This window comes from Gadus morhua, chromosome 14 (assembly GCF_902167405.1).
Source record: "Gadus morhua chromosome 14, gadMor3.0, whole genome shotgun sequence".
NCBI lineage: Eukaryota > Metazoa > Chordata > Actinopteri > Gadiformes > Gadidae > Gadus > Gadus morhua.
In genome coordinates, this window is record NC_044061.1 from 7,199,407 (window position 1) to 7,217,129 (window position 17,723).

Genomic DNA, 17,723 nt, shown 5'->3' on the forward strand with positions numbered 1-17,723 from the left:
TTGCATTGTGGCCAGGCATTTACCTCCTGTTCTTCTTTCTAAGCAGGTTAGAGCTAAAAAAAACCTCCCCCCAACACGAGCCCTCTGGTCTGGGAGGTTACAGCTGGTGTGGTGGGCGTGGCCCAGGCCACTGACCTATACTGGTATATCACCTCGTTATTCAACTCAATTCTCTTCTCCCATTGGCTGCTTGATTGATCGGCTGTCCGGGTGACTGATGAGGGCGGCCGTTTACAAGGTGATGCGCCGTGGCAACACACTTACTGAAAAATATACAATCAGCAATTCTCCCCGGAGAGAGAGAGAGAGAGAGAGAGAGAGAGAGAGAGAGAGAGAGAGAGAGAGAGAGAGAGAGAGAGGGAGGGAGAGAGAGAGGGAGAGGGAGAGGGAGGGAGATAGAGTGCGAAAGTGCGTGAGATGGATGGAGAGAGAGAAGGACAGAGAGCAAAGAGGTGAGAGGTAGATGGATGGAATAAGAGAGAGCAAAAGTGAAACAATGAAAGAGAGAGCGAGATAGGGCAATATTAAGACAGAGACAGATCTTTAGATGGAGAGAGAGACCGAATGGGAGAGAGAGAGAAAATGGTATAGGTATCTATGTTACATCGGTGTACTGGTAAGATGGATTACAGTATAGAAAACTATGTTACATCAGTTTACTAGCAAGATAGATAACAGTATAGATGTTACATCAGTGTACAAGCAAAATAGATAAAGGTATAGATATCTATGTTACATCAGTGTGCTTACAAGGTAGATACAGGTATACAGTAGATATGGTCAATCAGTGTACTGGTATGATGGATAAAGGTATAGATGGTACATCAGCGTGCTGATAAGTGGTGCAGCTACTGTGTCTCCCTCGAGACCAGCCGACCTCAGTCAACTGTTGCGATGGGGAAGACGTAGCGGCGTCAAAGGATTGATGCGTTGACCATAATCATGGCGAGACCCTTTCATGTGGAGGCCCTGTCCAATAACACTGATTCTCCGTCATCGAGCCGGGGATGAGATGCCACTGGAGAACGATCCTGAGGGTGAGAACGGGGAAAAGGCGTGTATTCCAGATAAGCGCTAAGTGTTGAAGAGCACTGTGGGAGCGATGGCAGGAAGATGACGGGATAAGGGCCGGAGCCTCGCAGCAACGGTGGGCCCGTGACTCAAGCTGTCCCATCGCCCGCCCCCCCCCCCCCCCCCCCCCCCCCATCCTGGAGAAGGAAAGTCCAGATACTGTCCAGTGAGTCAAGCTGAAGTCCAATATAGCAGAGATTGAGGTTAAATTATTAAACCACGGTCTTTGTCGTATTCCGATTGTAATGTTGTTTTGTGTTTTTTGTATGGGTTTTTATTGTTGTACGATAGATAGGTGTCCTTTCCTTTACAACATATCAGAAATGAAACCCAGGTACAGCATAAATAGCAAAAAAAAACGCTTTCCGATTTGAGTCTGAACTCTTCCTTGTTGTGCTCTGCTGAAGACCAGACATAGAGTGGTTATTAGAGGTTGACCACAGACAGATACACAGTCCTCACAGGCACATCACAGCCACAGGGAAACAGCCTAATCAGAAGATGGAGCAGAAGTCACAGGAGGTGATGGAAGTCCCCCAATCACCTGCTGTAATATCACACTGGACCCTGGGGACGGAAACACACACATAGCCTACCCAGGCAGGTAGGTGTGTGTCTGTGTGTGTCTGTGTGTGTGTGTGTGTGTGTGTGTGTGTGTGTGTGTGTGTGTGTGTGTGTGTGTGTGTGTGTGTGTGTGTGTGGGGGGGGGGGGGGGGGGGGGGGGGGGGGGGCACAGAGCCAGGACAGGAAATCACAAACGTAAAGGGGCGGGGTTAACTTTATTTCCTGTTTAGTAACAGAGATATTTTACCACTGAGAAACTCGATTTGCGAGTCGATGGCTTTAAGAAATTATCTTTCTTTAGTGGCCAATGGCCATTCAATTCGATTCGATTTGTTCATCCAAAACCCTTTAAAGACCATTTTTTACATGTTACTCGTGCTGACCGAGTTTGTGTTCGCTTTTAGGATCGAAAACAAACATTATGAGAAAGAAAGTGGCAAGACTTGAGATATTGAGATATATTAAACCGATGTCTTAATGTTAAGACACGTAGGTCTGTGATCTCAGTATAGTCCACAAGGTCTTGGTCACCTGACATTACTGAGGGTACAACTGTCTGAGAAGAGCTGCAAGATCTGTGAGGAAGCCCCTATTTTTCCATTGGAGAAGCAGTAGGCTTTTATAAACATGATATCTTAACAAAAAAACCGTTTTGAATCAAGATCTTCTACTCAATACAATGCAGTTACGTTTATTAAAATGGAATTAAGTTCTACCGATCCATACAATTTTTATAAAAAGAAGATCCCCATTCACAAGGCTCCCCATTACTCGAATGCTTTTGCGCGCTGTTTCAGGTATTACGGTAGGGGGCGGAGGCAGCTAAAAACGTGGCTGGCCGGGCGTGTGTTTTGTTTGCTGCTGGTCTCCTGTCTTCCCAGCATCGCGCAGTACCGCTCGGAACGGCAGACGGGCTGAAGAGAGAGACAGACAACCGCTCGTTGTCACATATAACTTCGTCACCAATTAAACCCGACACCCCAAAATCTGCTCTATCTGCTCACAAACCAACGGTCCCTCTCGCAATAGACAATTAAAACGCTTGCTGGATTACTTTTCCTCCGGAGGTGTTGGTTGTGTTGATGTGAAATAAGCTGGGCTTTAGAGAGTTGCGTTTCTCGGCTGTTTCCAATCCATCTCGCCTGAAGGTCAGAAATAAAGAGGAGAACCGAGACAGTCGGCGGAGAGGGAGCCCCACACTGGCCGCAGCGCAGAGTCTCTCCACCGGGGCCCGCTGGAAGGGACGTCCAGGTAAACCCTACTGGACCGGAGGACACCATAACACCACCCACATCGGCCTCTCTGACATAGCTGAGGTAGGTCTCACTCTGCTTGGAGGATTTTGCATGCATAAAGTGGATCACACAACCATCCACATCCCGTTGTATCCTGGAAATAATCAGTTTAATCCTGGAGACACGCACAGTGTTATTTTGCTTATTAGATGTAGCGCTGCAATCTGTTTGCGGCTTGTAATCGCACCTCGGACTTATCTGTGTTAGAATGTGGTTTCTTGGAGATATGCCATTTATTCTCCAAGTTTGGATCATCTTGCCTTCAGGTCCCGTTACATTTCTGCGGGACGGGGCCACTTTCTTCTTGGGTAGTTAAAACCAACTAGCCTATTTTCTTAAGGTTATTTTATGGCAATTTCCTATATCTTTCTTCGCTTCCCAACTAGTCTTTTGGAGGGATTAGACCATTCGATTTTTTTCTGCGATCATCAGTTACTTTAATCGGGAATCGTGTTGGGCCAAGAAGAAGCGCTGTTTGCGCTCGCTCGCTTGCGTGTCTGTGCGTGTGCATGTGTGTATGTAAATATGTGTATATATGTTTGTATGTACTATGTGCATGTATTTATGCCCACGGCATGTATGTATGTTTGTATGTATATGGATGCATGTATGCATGTTTTTTTGCGTGCACATACCATATGTGCACATAATGTGGCGCCTAATAAACGGGAATATTAGTTAGAAATGAACCATCAAATAGCAGCCCGTTAATGCCTCTTCCCTAATTACACACGTGCGTGTAGAACGCACACGCGCACTTCTGCACGCGGAGTGCCACTGAAAGCATTGTTTCATTATTGACTCTCCTAATGGCTCAGTTGCCTCAGCTTACCACTCTCTATAGTCTGTGGTGTTGATGCCACACACACACACACAAACACACACAGACACACACACACACACACACACACACACACACGCACACATGCACACCTGCACACACACACACACACACACACACACACACACACACACACACACACACACACACATGCATAGGCTACAGATACGCACATACATGCACACACACACGTGCATAGGCTACAGATGTACACACACACATAGGCAAGCACACGTACACGCTACACAGACTACACACACACACTCTACGGATAGTCATGCACTTGCAGACTCTCTCTGCTGGTTGCACACAGCTCATATGGACCTATTGCGTGTCGTTGTGTGTTCTGTGGGCGCTGGTCTGTTTGCGGGCAAAGCGGAGTGAAAGCAGAGGGTTTATTAAGGAAAGGAGAGCACGGGGAGAGGACCGAGAGGGAGGGAGGGAGGGAGGGAGGGAGGGAGGGTAGGAGACTTCTCTCCCTCTCTGTCTGGATCTTTCTCTAATTGGCTTTGACAGCAGCTCCTCCATCGGGTCTGAACGAGTCCTCACTCCATGGAGGCGGGCGTTCGAGGCTCAGAAGGACTGCCTCGCTCACCTCATCAGACGCCATCCACACTTACAGTTCGGCTGCGAGGTGCACTCGTACCTGACCCCACATGTCAAGTATGAGCGTAATGATATTAACAGCAGCGATCTCTGCGCTGCTATTATGGAGTTATTGAAGCAATGGAGTAGAGCACGATGGCAGTGGGTTGATGAAGGATTTCTGTGTTTTCCTGGCCTTGCCTGCTCCTTGGTGTATGATGTTCAACAACACAGGTTCTTTTGCAAGCTGAAGTTTAGCATCCATGAAGAAAAAACACACTGAAAAGGTCTAGTGCTAGGTATCATCATGCTGTTGTACATGGAAGTTAATGTTTACATTAATAACTAACTAGAATATCCCCCAATACCACCCTGCTCCCATCAGCACTATTCGTGGTAATCCATGCTGAAAACCCTTACAATATTAACAGGAGACTTAAATGCCTCTAGCTCATTATTGTTAAAAATATCATGTTTTGGACAGATGGCAAACATTATAACGATGAATGGCAATTAGGCATTTATAACAAAATAAGCGTTGACAATTTTTGTTAACCTAATAGCTCTTTATCTCGTTAATACATGCAGTGTGTTCAAAAAGCCAAGGCCTACACATAATTAGGCTTGTTTTTTTTTTGGAACAGACCTCGGAAAAATGACATCCCGGTTGACACCTAGTTCAACAAAACATAATTAAAATAGAAGATGAATATCCATGTCATGCCTGTTTTGACATATTATAATGCTTTTTCGGAATTGTTCTTTGCACTGTGGAAATCACAGCTAGGTAGATGCTTATTGCCAGCTCCAGAATACTTATTTGGAGTACTTTGTTTGCCTTGGCTGCTTGACAACCAAACTGCCCCATTTCAGACACAACCTTGGACGTCAGTCCCGTACGATTGGCATATGCCGTCTTTCTAAATTATTAAGAAGAAGCAAGAAAGAAATCGATGGATTCATCAAAATACGAAAAATAATCTTGACTTTTACAGCTCTTGGGGGTTGGGGGGGGAGAAATCATCATAGTCCCACGATCTTGTGGATTAATTCAGCCAGAGAGCATCAATATTTGATGGCAGGATCTATTCTCATTAGATTGTTGATGGGGATGGGGAGAAGCAGGGCCAGGGCCCAGATGGCCAGGCCGAGAGATAGCAGGGAGCTGGGAGTGATGGCTGTAGGGGATGGGCCGCTGCTCGCCATGTACGTGAACGTCTGCATGGCTCTGAAACAGCTGGCCAGGTCAGTGCTTCGGGGCTGCTTTCCCTATGAACTCACAGACGTCCGACCCAGGTGTTGTGTTGGGGATCCATCAGAGCTGGAGAAGTTTTATAACTTGTGAAACTTGGAAAAGGCCAAGCCATACTTGTGTGAAAAGTGGCGAATAATAACATTTGTTTTTATGTATATATACATATATTTGGATGAATATATGGATAGAAATTACTCTTGTTTACTCTTTTATCATAGAGAAAGGGGATTCTTTGGGTGGCTGCTTATCGGAAAATACCTAGAGTTGGATGTTGATAAAAAAAAAAGAATCAAACTCAACTCAGACCCTAGCCTTACCTCAAGTACCCTCTCCATGGCCCTCCAATCGAGCCCCTACCCAACTAAGACACTAGTCTTACCCCAGTACCCTCTCAATGATCCTCCAGCCTAGTCACTTCCGTACTAAGACCCTAGCACTACCTCACGGTCCACAAGCCTATCACCCATCCCTTTTTCCTCACATACTTTCTGAGCTTTTGAAGAAGATGTCTCTCTCTCTCTCTCATTGTCTAGCTGTGTGTGTGTGTGTGTGTGTGTGTGTGTGTGTGTGTGTGTGTGTGTGTGTGTGTGTGTGTGTGTGGGGGTGCATGAATGTGTGTGTGTGTGTCTGTCGGCCCCACCGCCTATTTGTTAGCTTATTACAACCCTGTGTCTTGTTATTACAGACTGCCAAAGTAACAATTAGACTTCAGCACTATTTTATTATGTCTGCCAGACTTATGTTTTACTTATGACACCGACACACACACACACACACACACACACACACACACACACACACACACACACACACACACACACACACACACACACACACACACACACACACACACACACACACACACACACACACACACACACACACGCACGCGCGCGCGCATGTACACAAACACACAGTAAAAGAGTCATGCGCACGCACACAAACAGAGATATGTGTGAACACTGTCTGACACCCAGGAGTGTACAGGGGAGAAACGGCAGAGCTGAATTGTTTGACGTCTTTGCGTTTGTCTTCTGCTGCAAAAAGTTAGTCTGAGAAAATGAGAGAGAGAGGGAGAAAGAACTAGAGAACGGAGAGAATAGAGAAAAAATTAACTTTCAGGTCAAAGCGTTAACATGGTTTGTAGTGTGACCCTATGTCATTGTGTTTCCCAGCATACACCCCCACTGGGGTCCCTGATGCGTCACACACACACACACACACAACCGCAACCACACACTCACAAATATAATGTACACACACACGTACACACACACACACACACACGTACACACACACACGTACACACACACACGCACACACACACACTCGCCTACACATGCACAGCCTCATGCACACACACACACACACACACACACACACACACACACACACACACACACACACACACACACACACACACACACACACACACACACAACCGCAACCACACACTCACAAATATAATGTACACACACACGTACACGCACACACGCACACACACACACTCGCCTACACATGCACAGCCTCATGCACACACACACACACACACACACACACACACACACACACACACACACACACACACACACACACACACACACACCTAGACGGAACGAGGTGCACCCAGACGGGTGGAATGGAAGATGGATTTGTTGGGAGTGGACGGGCCTGGGCTCGTAATAAAGACGGATGGAGGATGAAATGGCTTCGGCGTCATGTAGGAGGGGAGAATATTTTGACAGATCATTACCGGGCTAATAGATACATGGTCATCTAGCATTCTCCCACCACCCAGCCACGACGTGGGTGCGTCAGCAGCAGTAGCAGCAGCAGCAGCAGCCGTAGCCGTACAGTCTGCTGTGGAGACACGGGCGGTACCCTATCATTCAAGCCTGGTTCCCAACCCCAAGTCCTCAGTCTCACCGCAATTATCTCATTCACATAAATCAGACGGTTGAAATGGCGTCAGGTCTGGCCCGAGCTCTCATTAATGACAGCCAGACACAGCAAGCGCTTCGACCGACACGCTGACAGGACAAGATATGGCCGCCGGTTGTTTGCTAGCAGGCGTCGCTAAAGCAGTTAGCATACAGCGATTGCTGTTGGGTGACGTGAGAATAAGAAGAAGAATGAACACAATTCCACAACATCCGATCGATAAGGAGAACGTTACATCATTCACTTCATGGACGAAGCAGGCGAGGCCCGAAGTGACACAGTAGATCGCTTCACGTTTATTTGAGGCTTAATTCGATTCACCGTGTTAGGTTACATGGCACTGTACTCTTTACTGCTCCACTAAACACCGCAGCTGGGAGTAAGAACAAACGGATCCTGTGGCGAAGCAGAACAACCATGACAACAACAACAACAACAAATGAATTAAATGCTAATGGTCATAATTGCGGTGTATAATTAATTATTAGTACAAACAACTTGCGATGTCTGTCGTTGCACGTCTAGCGGTAAACAAGGGTCTATGGGAGACAATTCAGGTCCTGATTAAATTTTGTTTAAGCATTTAATAAGGTGTTTAGTTTCAACGTGTTTCCTGACGTTCAGAGGATGTTGTGTTAGAATGTTGAGACACGCAATGTCTGTCCCTACACTTGATGTGAGTGTGTCAAGACAAATTTTCACAAAGTTTGAAAGCATACAAATCGCCTTATCTTGAAGACATTTGTTAATTAAAGTGCATGGATGGTATTCAGTGGGTTGCAATCTGCAACCTCACTGCCACTAAATACCACTTACTTCAACATTCAATTGAGAAAAGTTGATTAAATCTATCGATGGCTCACATGGATCGCATATACTTATTCCATTTATTTTGAGGCAATTTATTGGGGGCATTGGCGTGCGTGTATGTCTGTGTTTGTTGGGGGATTGGGGCTGCATGCATGCATGCTAAGCACTGCTGTCGTGTCTGGGGACGGGAGTGCAGAGAGCAAAGGATTATGGGTGCAGTCTAGTTGTGGTTGGAGAGAGAGAGAGAGAGAGAGAGAGAGAGAGAGAGAGAGAGAGAGAGAGAGAGAGAGAGAGAGAGAGAGAGAGAGAGAGAGAGAGAGAGAGAGAGAGAGAGAGAGAGAGAGAGAGAGAGAGAGAGAGAGAGAGAGAGAGAGAGAGAGAGAGAGAGAGAGAGAGAGAGAGAGAGACTGTAATTAGTGCTCAGGGTTGACTGCCACATTCCACATCTGTAAATGACAGAGTGCATGGTGGAGTCGTAGCCTCTCTCTCTCTCTCTCTCTCTCTTCCTCTCCCTCCCTCTTTCTCTCCCTCTTTCTTCAGGGTTGCAGTGGCCTCTAGTAGTTCTAGTCTAACAGGATGGAGAGAAGAGACACTTCTGCCTTTATCATGTATGTTTTTACCTTTCCATGGACTTCAGGCTCAGTTTGCAGGGGGAGGAATTCTGTTGTTATTTGTTACCTGCAGAACAATGAAATTACACTGCATTTTAAAATGTACTGTAATTCAATATGGGCTATATTACCTATTTCTGCTTCTTTGGTCTACCGCTGTTAACTAAACTATATATAGTCGTTGTGTGTGTGTCTTTGTGGGTGTGCGTATGTGTGTGCGTGTGCGCATGTTAATGGGGTTGCTGTCAGGGATCTGATGGATGGGTTTGGATCGAGGTGCGATGGTGACCCTATTGGGGGAATGGGTGTGTGTGTGTGAGTGTGTGTGTGGTATGTATGCGCGGGTGTGTGTGTGCGTGTGTGCGTGTGTGCGTGCGTATGTGTGTGTCTGTGCGCTTGCGTTCCGGTCTAAATGGTCTGGCTGTGCAGGTTACTCGTGGGGACTCTCACTCTCTCCTGCCGGATGGTGATGGATAGCATCAGAGTGTGGGCCCTGTTGTCTCCTCACTCTGACAGTTGTTCCTGCTTGTTATCATGACGTAAGCACCTTTATCACACTCCATATATACATATTAAGAATATATATATGAATAATATATAATATAAATGTACCGTAGATATATAAAATTATTTTCTTTACAGAATATGATAACTGATTCCATTATCTAATAAAAAACAAAAAAAGGTAAGGTAATGGGAACTGGTAAATCAGTTTAAACTTTCTCGTTAATCAGAGGCTTTCATAATGTCAAAACTTGTCTGTAAATATAGTATACAAAGTCGTGTTAAAAAGTGTTGCTTTATTATTTATGATAATTCACTTAGTCTTAGACTCCAGTTCTCCATGACAACCAAATACAGTTTTTCTGCTTAGTTAAAGGAGTTCATCCAATCGGTGCCTTTGTATTGCCCTGATCATCCAACTTTTATCCTTTATTTCCCCAGACAATTGGCTTTGCTAATGCTCGTATACAGTAAATGTCTATAGTTTCAGGATTATGGAAATTTTACTTCTTCCACTCATCCAGAGGTTCACGACAAAGCTATGAAATGAAAGCTTGAAGGCAAAGAAAACTGCAGAATTCATTTTTTTCCCCTTTCTTACTTAGAATGCATTGAATGGAAGCGCTCCTTAGTTAACGAGGTTTGAGCTCATTTTCTGTGGAGTGCATCTAGTATTATGTATAACAGACAAATGGCAATCAAAGGGTGAAAGTCCTTCAGTGCTGGGTGAAGGTTAAATGCTCGCGTACGTCTCCTTTCATAGAAAGCCCAAAAACAATTGGCTTAATACAATGAATTGCCAAGTGGCCTGTCGATTATTACTTAGTATCATTTTCCTTTTAAACTTCGACCTTTCATGGGGTGTTCCGCATTTTATATTTTGAGATCCTAAAAAATTACTATCATAATAAGGAAATAGGAAGTACAGATATAAATCATGTGGCAACTAGCCTAACGGCCATTATCCTGGCAGTGACTCATAACGTTTACAGTATATGTACTATTTACTACCAAGTCATTCAGCAGATGGCTTCTTTCCCAATGAAATGCCAGTGGTGTCCAATCGGTTCATCAAGGAGCGGGTAGGGGGGAGTTCGGCATCTTGTTCAAGGTAGACCGCGGACATTAGGGATCAAGCCCAAGACCTTTAATAGACCCATAATATATACAAACTCCCTAACCACAGCACCGCCCAGTGAGTGGGTTGTCCAGAAGCATCTTTGACCTTCACTTTGTGAAATACTATCCCACCAATTAGCTGACATATTGGCTCCTCATTTGCCTCCCACGCCTCCGACTCCGTCGGCGTATGTTGCGTGCGCAGTGGGTTGCGTGCACGCTGCAATGAGCCAGCCAGAGTGCAAGGAGCACCAGCGGCCCGTGCACGGGCGCAGTGCATGGGCCGCTGGTTACAGCCTTCCAGCTGGTGTGTGTTGTTGCTGCAACCTGCTTCCTGCAGCATGGCTCGTGTGATAACTGTCAGAGTCGCCCAGCCCGTCTGGTGCTGTCAGTGGGCAGGTAGCGAAGAAGGTGTGTGTATGCGTGCGAGAGAGAGAGGGAGGGGAGAGAGAGAGAGAGAGAGAGAGAGAGAGAGAGAGAGAGAGAGAGAGAGAGAGAGAGAGAGAGAGAGAGAGAGAGAGAGAGAGAGAGAGAGAGAGAGAGAGAGAGAGAGAGAGAGAGAGAGAGAGAGAGAGAGAGAGAGAGAGAGAGAGAAGAGAGAGTCAACTGTCAATGACCTAACGTCCTAATGTTAATCTGCCTGTGTGACTCCCCGTGTGTGTGTGTGTGTGTGTGTGTGTGTGTGTGTGTGTGTGTGTGTGTGTGTGTGTGTGTGTGTGTGTGTGTGTGTGTGTGTGTGTGTGTGTGTGTGTGTGTTGCACCTGTCCATCTGTCTCGATAGTGCAGGTCCTAGATGAACAGTAGATATCGTCTGGCTATCCCTGTTGATTGGCCAGTGATGGTATATTCCACTTTCATCATTTATTCCACTCTCATGGTATGTTTCAATTTGATTTTCCTATTGATCCCGTCGTCTGGTTAATACAAGCGTCAGACAAGTAAGACAGGCACAGATCAGGAATGGCCACATACTATGGATGTGTCAGATTGGTCTTCGGCCGTATTGATTGTACAAGACGACTAACAGTTGCATTGGAGTGTACTTTACATGTCCGACAGAATATTCATGTTATTGTATTTGCTTTTAGAGTCATTCTTTTTTAACCTGCTTTCGCAATATGAACACCCTTTAAAAGCTTTTTTGAGCCAACAGAGTGCTTTTAAATGGAGTGAGGTAGACAGTGAAAGAGCTAAGAGATTGCTCGTTTAAATATGATAATACTATTGATCACAACTGTGAGCTCATATCATGTAGCCTGTAGAGAATTTACCGAAGCAAGAAGTTGGAGTAACCGGAAATCCGGCATGCACGCTGTAACTTTGAGCATCCTGTGATCAAGATATCGTCCCTGATACACTAATATTGACTCTGCGGGTAACCCGAATTAGTTCAAATCATTTTCCAGTTACCCTTGTATCCGTGTGGTGACTCTGCATATTTCTGCGCCTGTGGAGAGAGATGAGAGCGAGACAGATGGGTAGAGAGAGACAGCGTGAGAGATGAAGTCGGAGAGAGAGAGAGAGTAGACACAGAGAAAGAGAGAGAAGGAGAGAGGGAGGAAAGGAGATGTCCTTTCTTTGATCTCATCTAAGCTTTTATCTCAGGGTTTATTCTTGGTCTCGTAAAAGATGATATCGTCACTCAGGCATACCAGTGTCACACACAAAGACACACACACATACACATAAACACGCCCGCGGACGCACACACGCACGCACGCACGCGCGCGCGCGCACGCACACGCGCACACCCATACACACACAGAGGCAACTGTTTGTCTTTGATCTGAATCCATGGGAGTGTTGTTATGGAAACACTGGGAGGCAAGACTACCTTAGTTTCCCTTTGTTCAACTTATTCTGTTCACAAGCCCAATTACATCACACACACACACACGCACACACGCACACACTCACACACACACGTGCCTGAACACACAGACACCAAATTGAGGCGCTGGCAAAGACATATACAAACAAGCACCCTGCCTTGCTGAAGCAATTACTAAAAACACCTCTCGCTAGCCTAATGATTTAAGCTCCTTTAAGACCAACAGGCAACATTACAGGCACAGCTCAAGGTTGTGAGGATTTGTGTGTGTGTGTGTGTGTGTGTGTGTGTGTGTGTGTGTGTGTGTGTGTGTGTGTGTGTGTGTGTGTGTGTGTGTGTGTGTGTGTGTGTGTGTGTGGTGTGTGTGTGTGTGTGTGTGTGTGTGTCTGTTTTGGAGGGGGGTCATTACAATATACGTAGTTGTTTGTGAAGAAGGAAGAGAAATTGGATTATGTTGAGCTAAAATCGTTAGTACTATGATATAGCATGATAGTATTGACCCAGCGTTATAATATTATTTATTGATGTTTCAAGCAATTAAAAAAATTTGAGCAATGATAATGATGAATGCAACCATTCAGTCATCCACATTTAGTGACTTTTGTTGACTGATCTTTAAAATATCAGACTATATTTATTGCTATATCAAATGCTGACTTATAACACGATCACTCATCCAGGTTCCAAGATCCTTCTAGGGGGGCTTCATAGTGGGCCTCATACAATCTGTACTTGACCCTTTCTCTTCATCATCTCTCCTCCGTTCCTGGCAGGCATCCATAGCTTACTGTGTGTCTTTCATTCTCCCCAGCTGTACCACGCGACAGACCCCCTGCTCTGTATGTGGCACAGGGAGAGATAAGGCTGTGAACGTCTATGGAAATCCTTTCCGTCACACACTGGCAGAGCCACGGAATTGCTACTACACCCGCTGTGTGCACAGAGCTCTCTATCTGTGTTGGCGCGCTTTATAGATGGACACAAAGGCGGGGAAAGCCTGTTCCTCACCGACGACACGACTTTGTCTTTCTTTAACAACACAAGCAGCGATCCATAACATGGCATCCAATTTGCAGCACCACCATCAACAAGGTAGAGAGTGGGTGCAACCAATCAGGATTCAATCAGAGCTTTGGATTGAGGTGGTGTTTTGCTAATACGTTGAGCTCGGATCAGGGCGACTTAATCACCTCTCAGGAACTACACTCCTCTAGCGGCGCTCATTTGTCTCCAGGGGGCTTCCAGCGACACACTGCAAAAGACGGTTAGAGTCGCAGCAGGAGACTAGTCCTAATTTATAGTCGCCGTGCATGAACAGCGAGAGCCAGTGTGAACCGAAGATAAATTCATCACGGCCCCGCATGCAAAGGTTCACACGGTGAAATCAGCGTTTGAACCAAACACAAGTGACGAAATCGCTCTTCATATGTAGCGGGTGACCAATCACCCTATGAACTGAGCAGGAGGGCCGGGCTTACGTCATTTCATCTGTGTGCTGGCTCGCTCAGTTCACCAACGGCCACTATAAATTATGTTTGAATCTTCCAGCTTTAGTTCCAGCCGCTCAGACCCTTAAACTTTATGCAAATGCTTTGCCTCATGGTTCGCCGACGACCAGTCCCAGGGAAGACAGTATTCGTTAGTGAAAGGGTGACATCTGCTCTCCTTGACCTGTTCCTGGAGACGTCAGTAGCACAATTCAAGCAGAAAAGTGCAACCTCCATCCCCTGCATAAATGTCAGTCACGGTACATTGCCTGCTAGCGAAGCAAAAATTGGGCAGACAAGCCCAAACGAGACAGTGACTACGGTTAGCTGTAACATCACTCGGTCTGATCTGAGGTTAGCGGCAGGGCGGGAAAAAAGAGGGAGAGGAGGCTGTGTAGTGCTCGCACATGAAGTCTAGTTCCAAGCTATAATTGTTTATTACAATACGGTTACTAGATAATGTAATGAGGTTGTGTTGGTGCCTGTCTGTACATGCGCGCAGGGAGAGAGAGAGATCTTGAATGGACGTGCGCTGTTGTGATCTCCGTGTCCGTGAATGTCTTCCACACAGCCTTGCCTGTAGAGGGAGCGATGGCTGTCGACCTGCCTATAACAGTGTCGTATATCAACGCTACAGTCGGGATCAGGTCGGGATCAGGTCGGCGTAAAACCCTATAAACAACCAGCGTGCTTCGGCTTCAAGCCTCATAAACAAGGCGCTGTGCTTTCAGAAACGAATTTGCTGCTTGTTTTACTGTCCAATTAAACCACTGGCGTTGATGGCAATCTAGAATGTTTGACGCATTCCATTGTCGGGGTTTGCTGAGATGCACTCTGGGTAAAAAAAGCAGAGCGTCTGGAAGTGAAACATAAGAGACATATCAAGACGTGAGAGCTTATCCTGAATAGCTTTAAAGTGTGTTTGACGCTGTCACAACCCAAAGACAATGGCTTGCATGAGTAAACGATCAATGTCCAGTTGTCTGGTTTCTAGGCTAACCGATCGAGCTAACATTGTGCTCCCACTGCATGATTGGCTGCGCAATTGAAGGACACGTTGCTGTTGAACTTGCCTTGCAATGCAGCTAATGTGTTATTTGTACAGCTTAAGCAATAGGCTACTGAGATGTAACACAGCTGCCAGTTCCTCTTAAAAAGAAGCAGTGGGATCCAATAATGGTCTTTTCAAACAGCAAGGTTGACTGAAAATAAATACAAAGGCCAGTCACATACTCACGCATACGTCGGTTTCAATCAATAGTTTTAAATTAGTATCACAATCCCCGATCTGTGTGTATTGGAATATTGACATTTGAGAGTGACTGCTGGTGCCTGACAATTGTAACTCTGTGAGAGTTTGGGTGTGTGTCCAACATGTATGTGTAGGCATCCTATTATCTGATATGGGTCTGACAGGAGACAGTGTCCTGAGTGCGGGCCTGTGTGTGTGTGTGCGTGCGTGCGTGTGTGTGTGTGTAGGTGGGTGTGGTTGTGTGTCTGTGTGTGTCTGCCTGCGTCTGCATGTAATCAGGCATGTCTGTCTGTGCATATTTGTTTGTGCGTGATTGCGTGTGTGAGTGTGTGTGTGTGTGTGTGTGTGTGTGTGGCTGTGTTTATTCCTACGTTATCTGTGACAGATAGTTACGAGCAGACATACTGACGCTCACTGCTTGCCTTGGGGCGGGTAGAGCGTGTTTATGAGAATTACAGAGAGGCAGGGACGGAGGGGGAGAGGGAGAGAGAGAGAGAGAGAGAGAGAGAGAGAGAGAGAGAGAGAGAGAGAGAGAGAGAGAGAGAGAGAGGGAGAGGGAGAGGGAGAGGGAGAGGGAGAGAGGGGGAGGGAGAGTGGCAGGGAGGGAGGGAGAGAGCAAGGGAGTGCAGGAGAGAGATCGGGGAGAGAAGGAGAGACAGAGGTTGATATTGAGGGAGGGAGCGAGAGGACAGCAAGAGAGAGATGGGGAAAGGAGGGGGAGGGTGATATTGAGGGAGGGAGGGAGAGACAGACTGGGCTCAAGCCTCCTCACCCCTTCACCTCCGTCCTTCTCTCCTCTTCTCTCGCTCTAAATCAGTTCATGGTTTGGTATTGCTCGCCTTCTTTTAGCTTTTCTCTCTTATTTCAGAATTGCTAAGTTCAGCCTTTTTTATATTTGAGTTAAATCCAATGAGAGAGCTATACCTGTAAAAGCAATATACTGTACCCGCTTAAGCTCTCATTGCTATACTTCTGGTTTGTACAGTATCTGCTTGATTTAATTTGTGTTTGATTGCACATTGTGTGTGTGTGTGTGTGTGTGTGTGTGTGTGTGTGTGTGTGTGTGTGTGTGTGTGTGTGTGTGTGTGTGTGTGTGTGTGTGTGTGTGTGTGTGTGTGTGTGTGTCTTTGTAAGTTGGGGTAATAAGATATGTAAGTGGAGTTATGAGTCAGGGTGATGGACAATGTGATAGAAGGATTAACAGGATGAAAATACACCACTTTCAAGAATACTGTGTGTGTGTGTGTGTGTGTGTGTGTGTGTGTGTGTGTGTGTGTGTGTGTGTGTGTGTGTGTGTGTGTGTGTGTGTGTGTGTTTGTGTCTGTGTGGGGGTGTGTGTGTGTGTGTGTGTGTGTGTGTGTGTGTGGGGGTTGGGGTGTGGGTGTGGGTGTGGGGGTTGGGGTGTGGGTGTGTGTGTAAGGGTGTGTGTGCATGCTTTCATGTGTGCGTGTGTATCCACAAGATAAAGAGTCCATGGCAGATTAATAATGGGGACCAGGGGAGCCGGGTTAAATTAGGTTGGGTAGGAGGACTGAGCTACCTCCCCCTTCAAGCACACACACACACACACAGACACACACACACACACACACACACACACACACACACACACACACACACACACACACACACACACACACACACACACATAATGACTGTACCACTGGCAATTACCGTGCTTTCATCACCGCGGAACAATTATATATTTTTTTTATTCAATTAAAATGAGTAAAGAACACCCTACTGCACTCTCTCACTCGAAGCTCGGCTGTATCTTTATCCCTCTCTGGCCAATCATCCTGCTCCACCATGTCTCTACAGAGCAGACCTCCATCCCAAACCCCCCCCCCCCCCCCCCCCCCCCCCCTCCCCCCCCCCCCCCCCCCCACTCTACACACAGAGGTACAGCTCCTCCCCGCTCCACACCGTACAGTTCTTTGTTTCCCGCTCATCTTTGATGCCGGCGCAGCCTTTTATGCCCTTCCGTACGAGAGCACATCACTGAGCTCGTCAAAGGGATTCAAAATGCTAAATAGCTGATTCCGAATCTGATAGAATTCCTTTACACGGGCGGTGCTATTTTGTTAGCAGTCCTTTTGATATCGCATATCAAAGGAGTCGATTTGTCCGTGATTCACCGAGCGCTGAGCTGGCGATGTGGTCGGTGCCCCGTCCACGTGTTAAGATTGAAGGAAGACTCACATTTTATGCCTGTCTTCCTAACATGTTTAAACCAACATCTCTATATCCCCTATGAGGATTCCCGACATGTGTTCGTTACAAATGTAAATTACTGAGGCTTTGAATATACAATATAATCCTCTAGACAGGTCTTTGATCTTTTATTCATTTGATATATCAAATGTTTGCATGTGGCCTTCTCCTCACACGGGATATCACGTTTTTTTGTTTTCTTTTGCTTGGTTATTTTGTTTTTATTGCACGCTCCGATATTAAAAAAGTAAATCCACAAGCAACTGATTCATGCTTATTTTATATCCTGTATATGTTCTGTACTATGATTTTATTGCCGCTAATGTTGCTGCATTATGTGGAA

General features: G+C 46.1%; 2 protein-coding genes across 3 annotated transcripts in view; both read left to right on the plus strand.

Annotated features, from left to right (window-relative positions):
* LOC115558916 (octapeptide-repeat protein T2-like) overlaps positions 1–2,553 on the plus strand; it is a gene marked incomplete at its 5' end in the record, with an annotated part of 128,713 nt that extends 126,160 nt beyond the window's left edge. Inside the window, 2 exons of the mRNA XM_030377468.1 lie at positions 312–408; positions 2,433–2,553. Coding sequence (XP_030233328.1) covers positions 312–408; positions 2,433–2,553 — 218 coding nt within the window. The remainder of the gene's footprint in view (positions 1–311; positions 409–2,432) is intronic.
* Positions 2,486–17,723, plus strand: part of dok4 (docking protein 4) — a 49,260-nt gene continuing 34,022 nt past the window's right edge. For both annotated transcript variants that reach the window (XM_030377045.1, XM_030377044.1), the window contains exon 1: positions 2,486–2,951. The gene's annotated coding sequence lies outside the window, so the exon portion shown is untranslated. The remainder of the gene's footprint in view (positions 2,952–17,723) is intronic.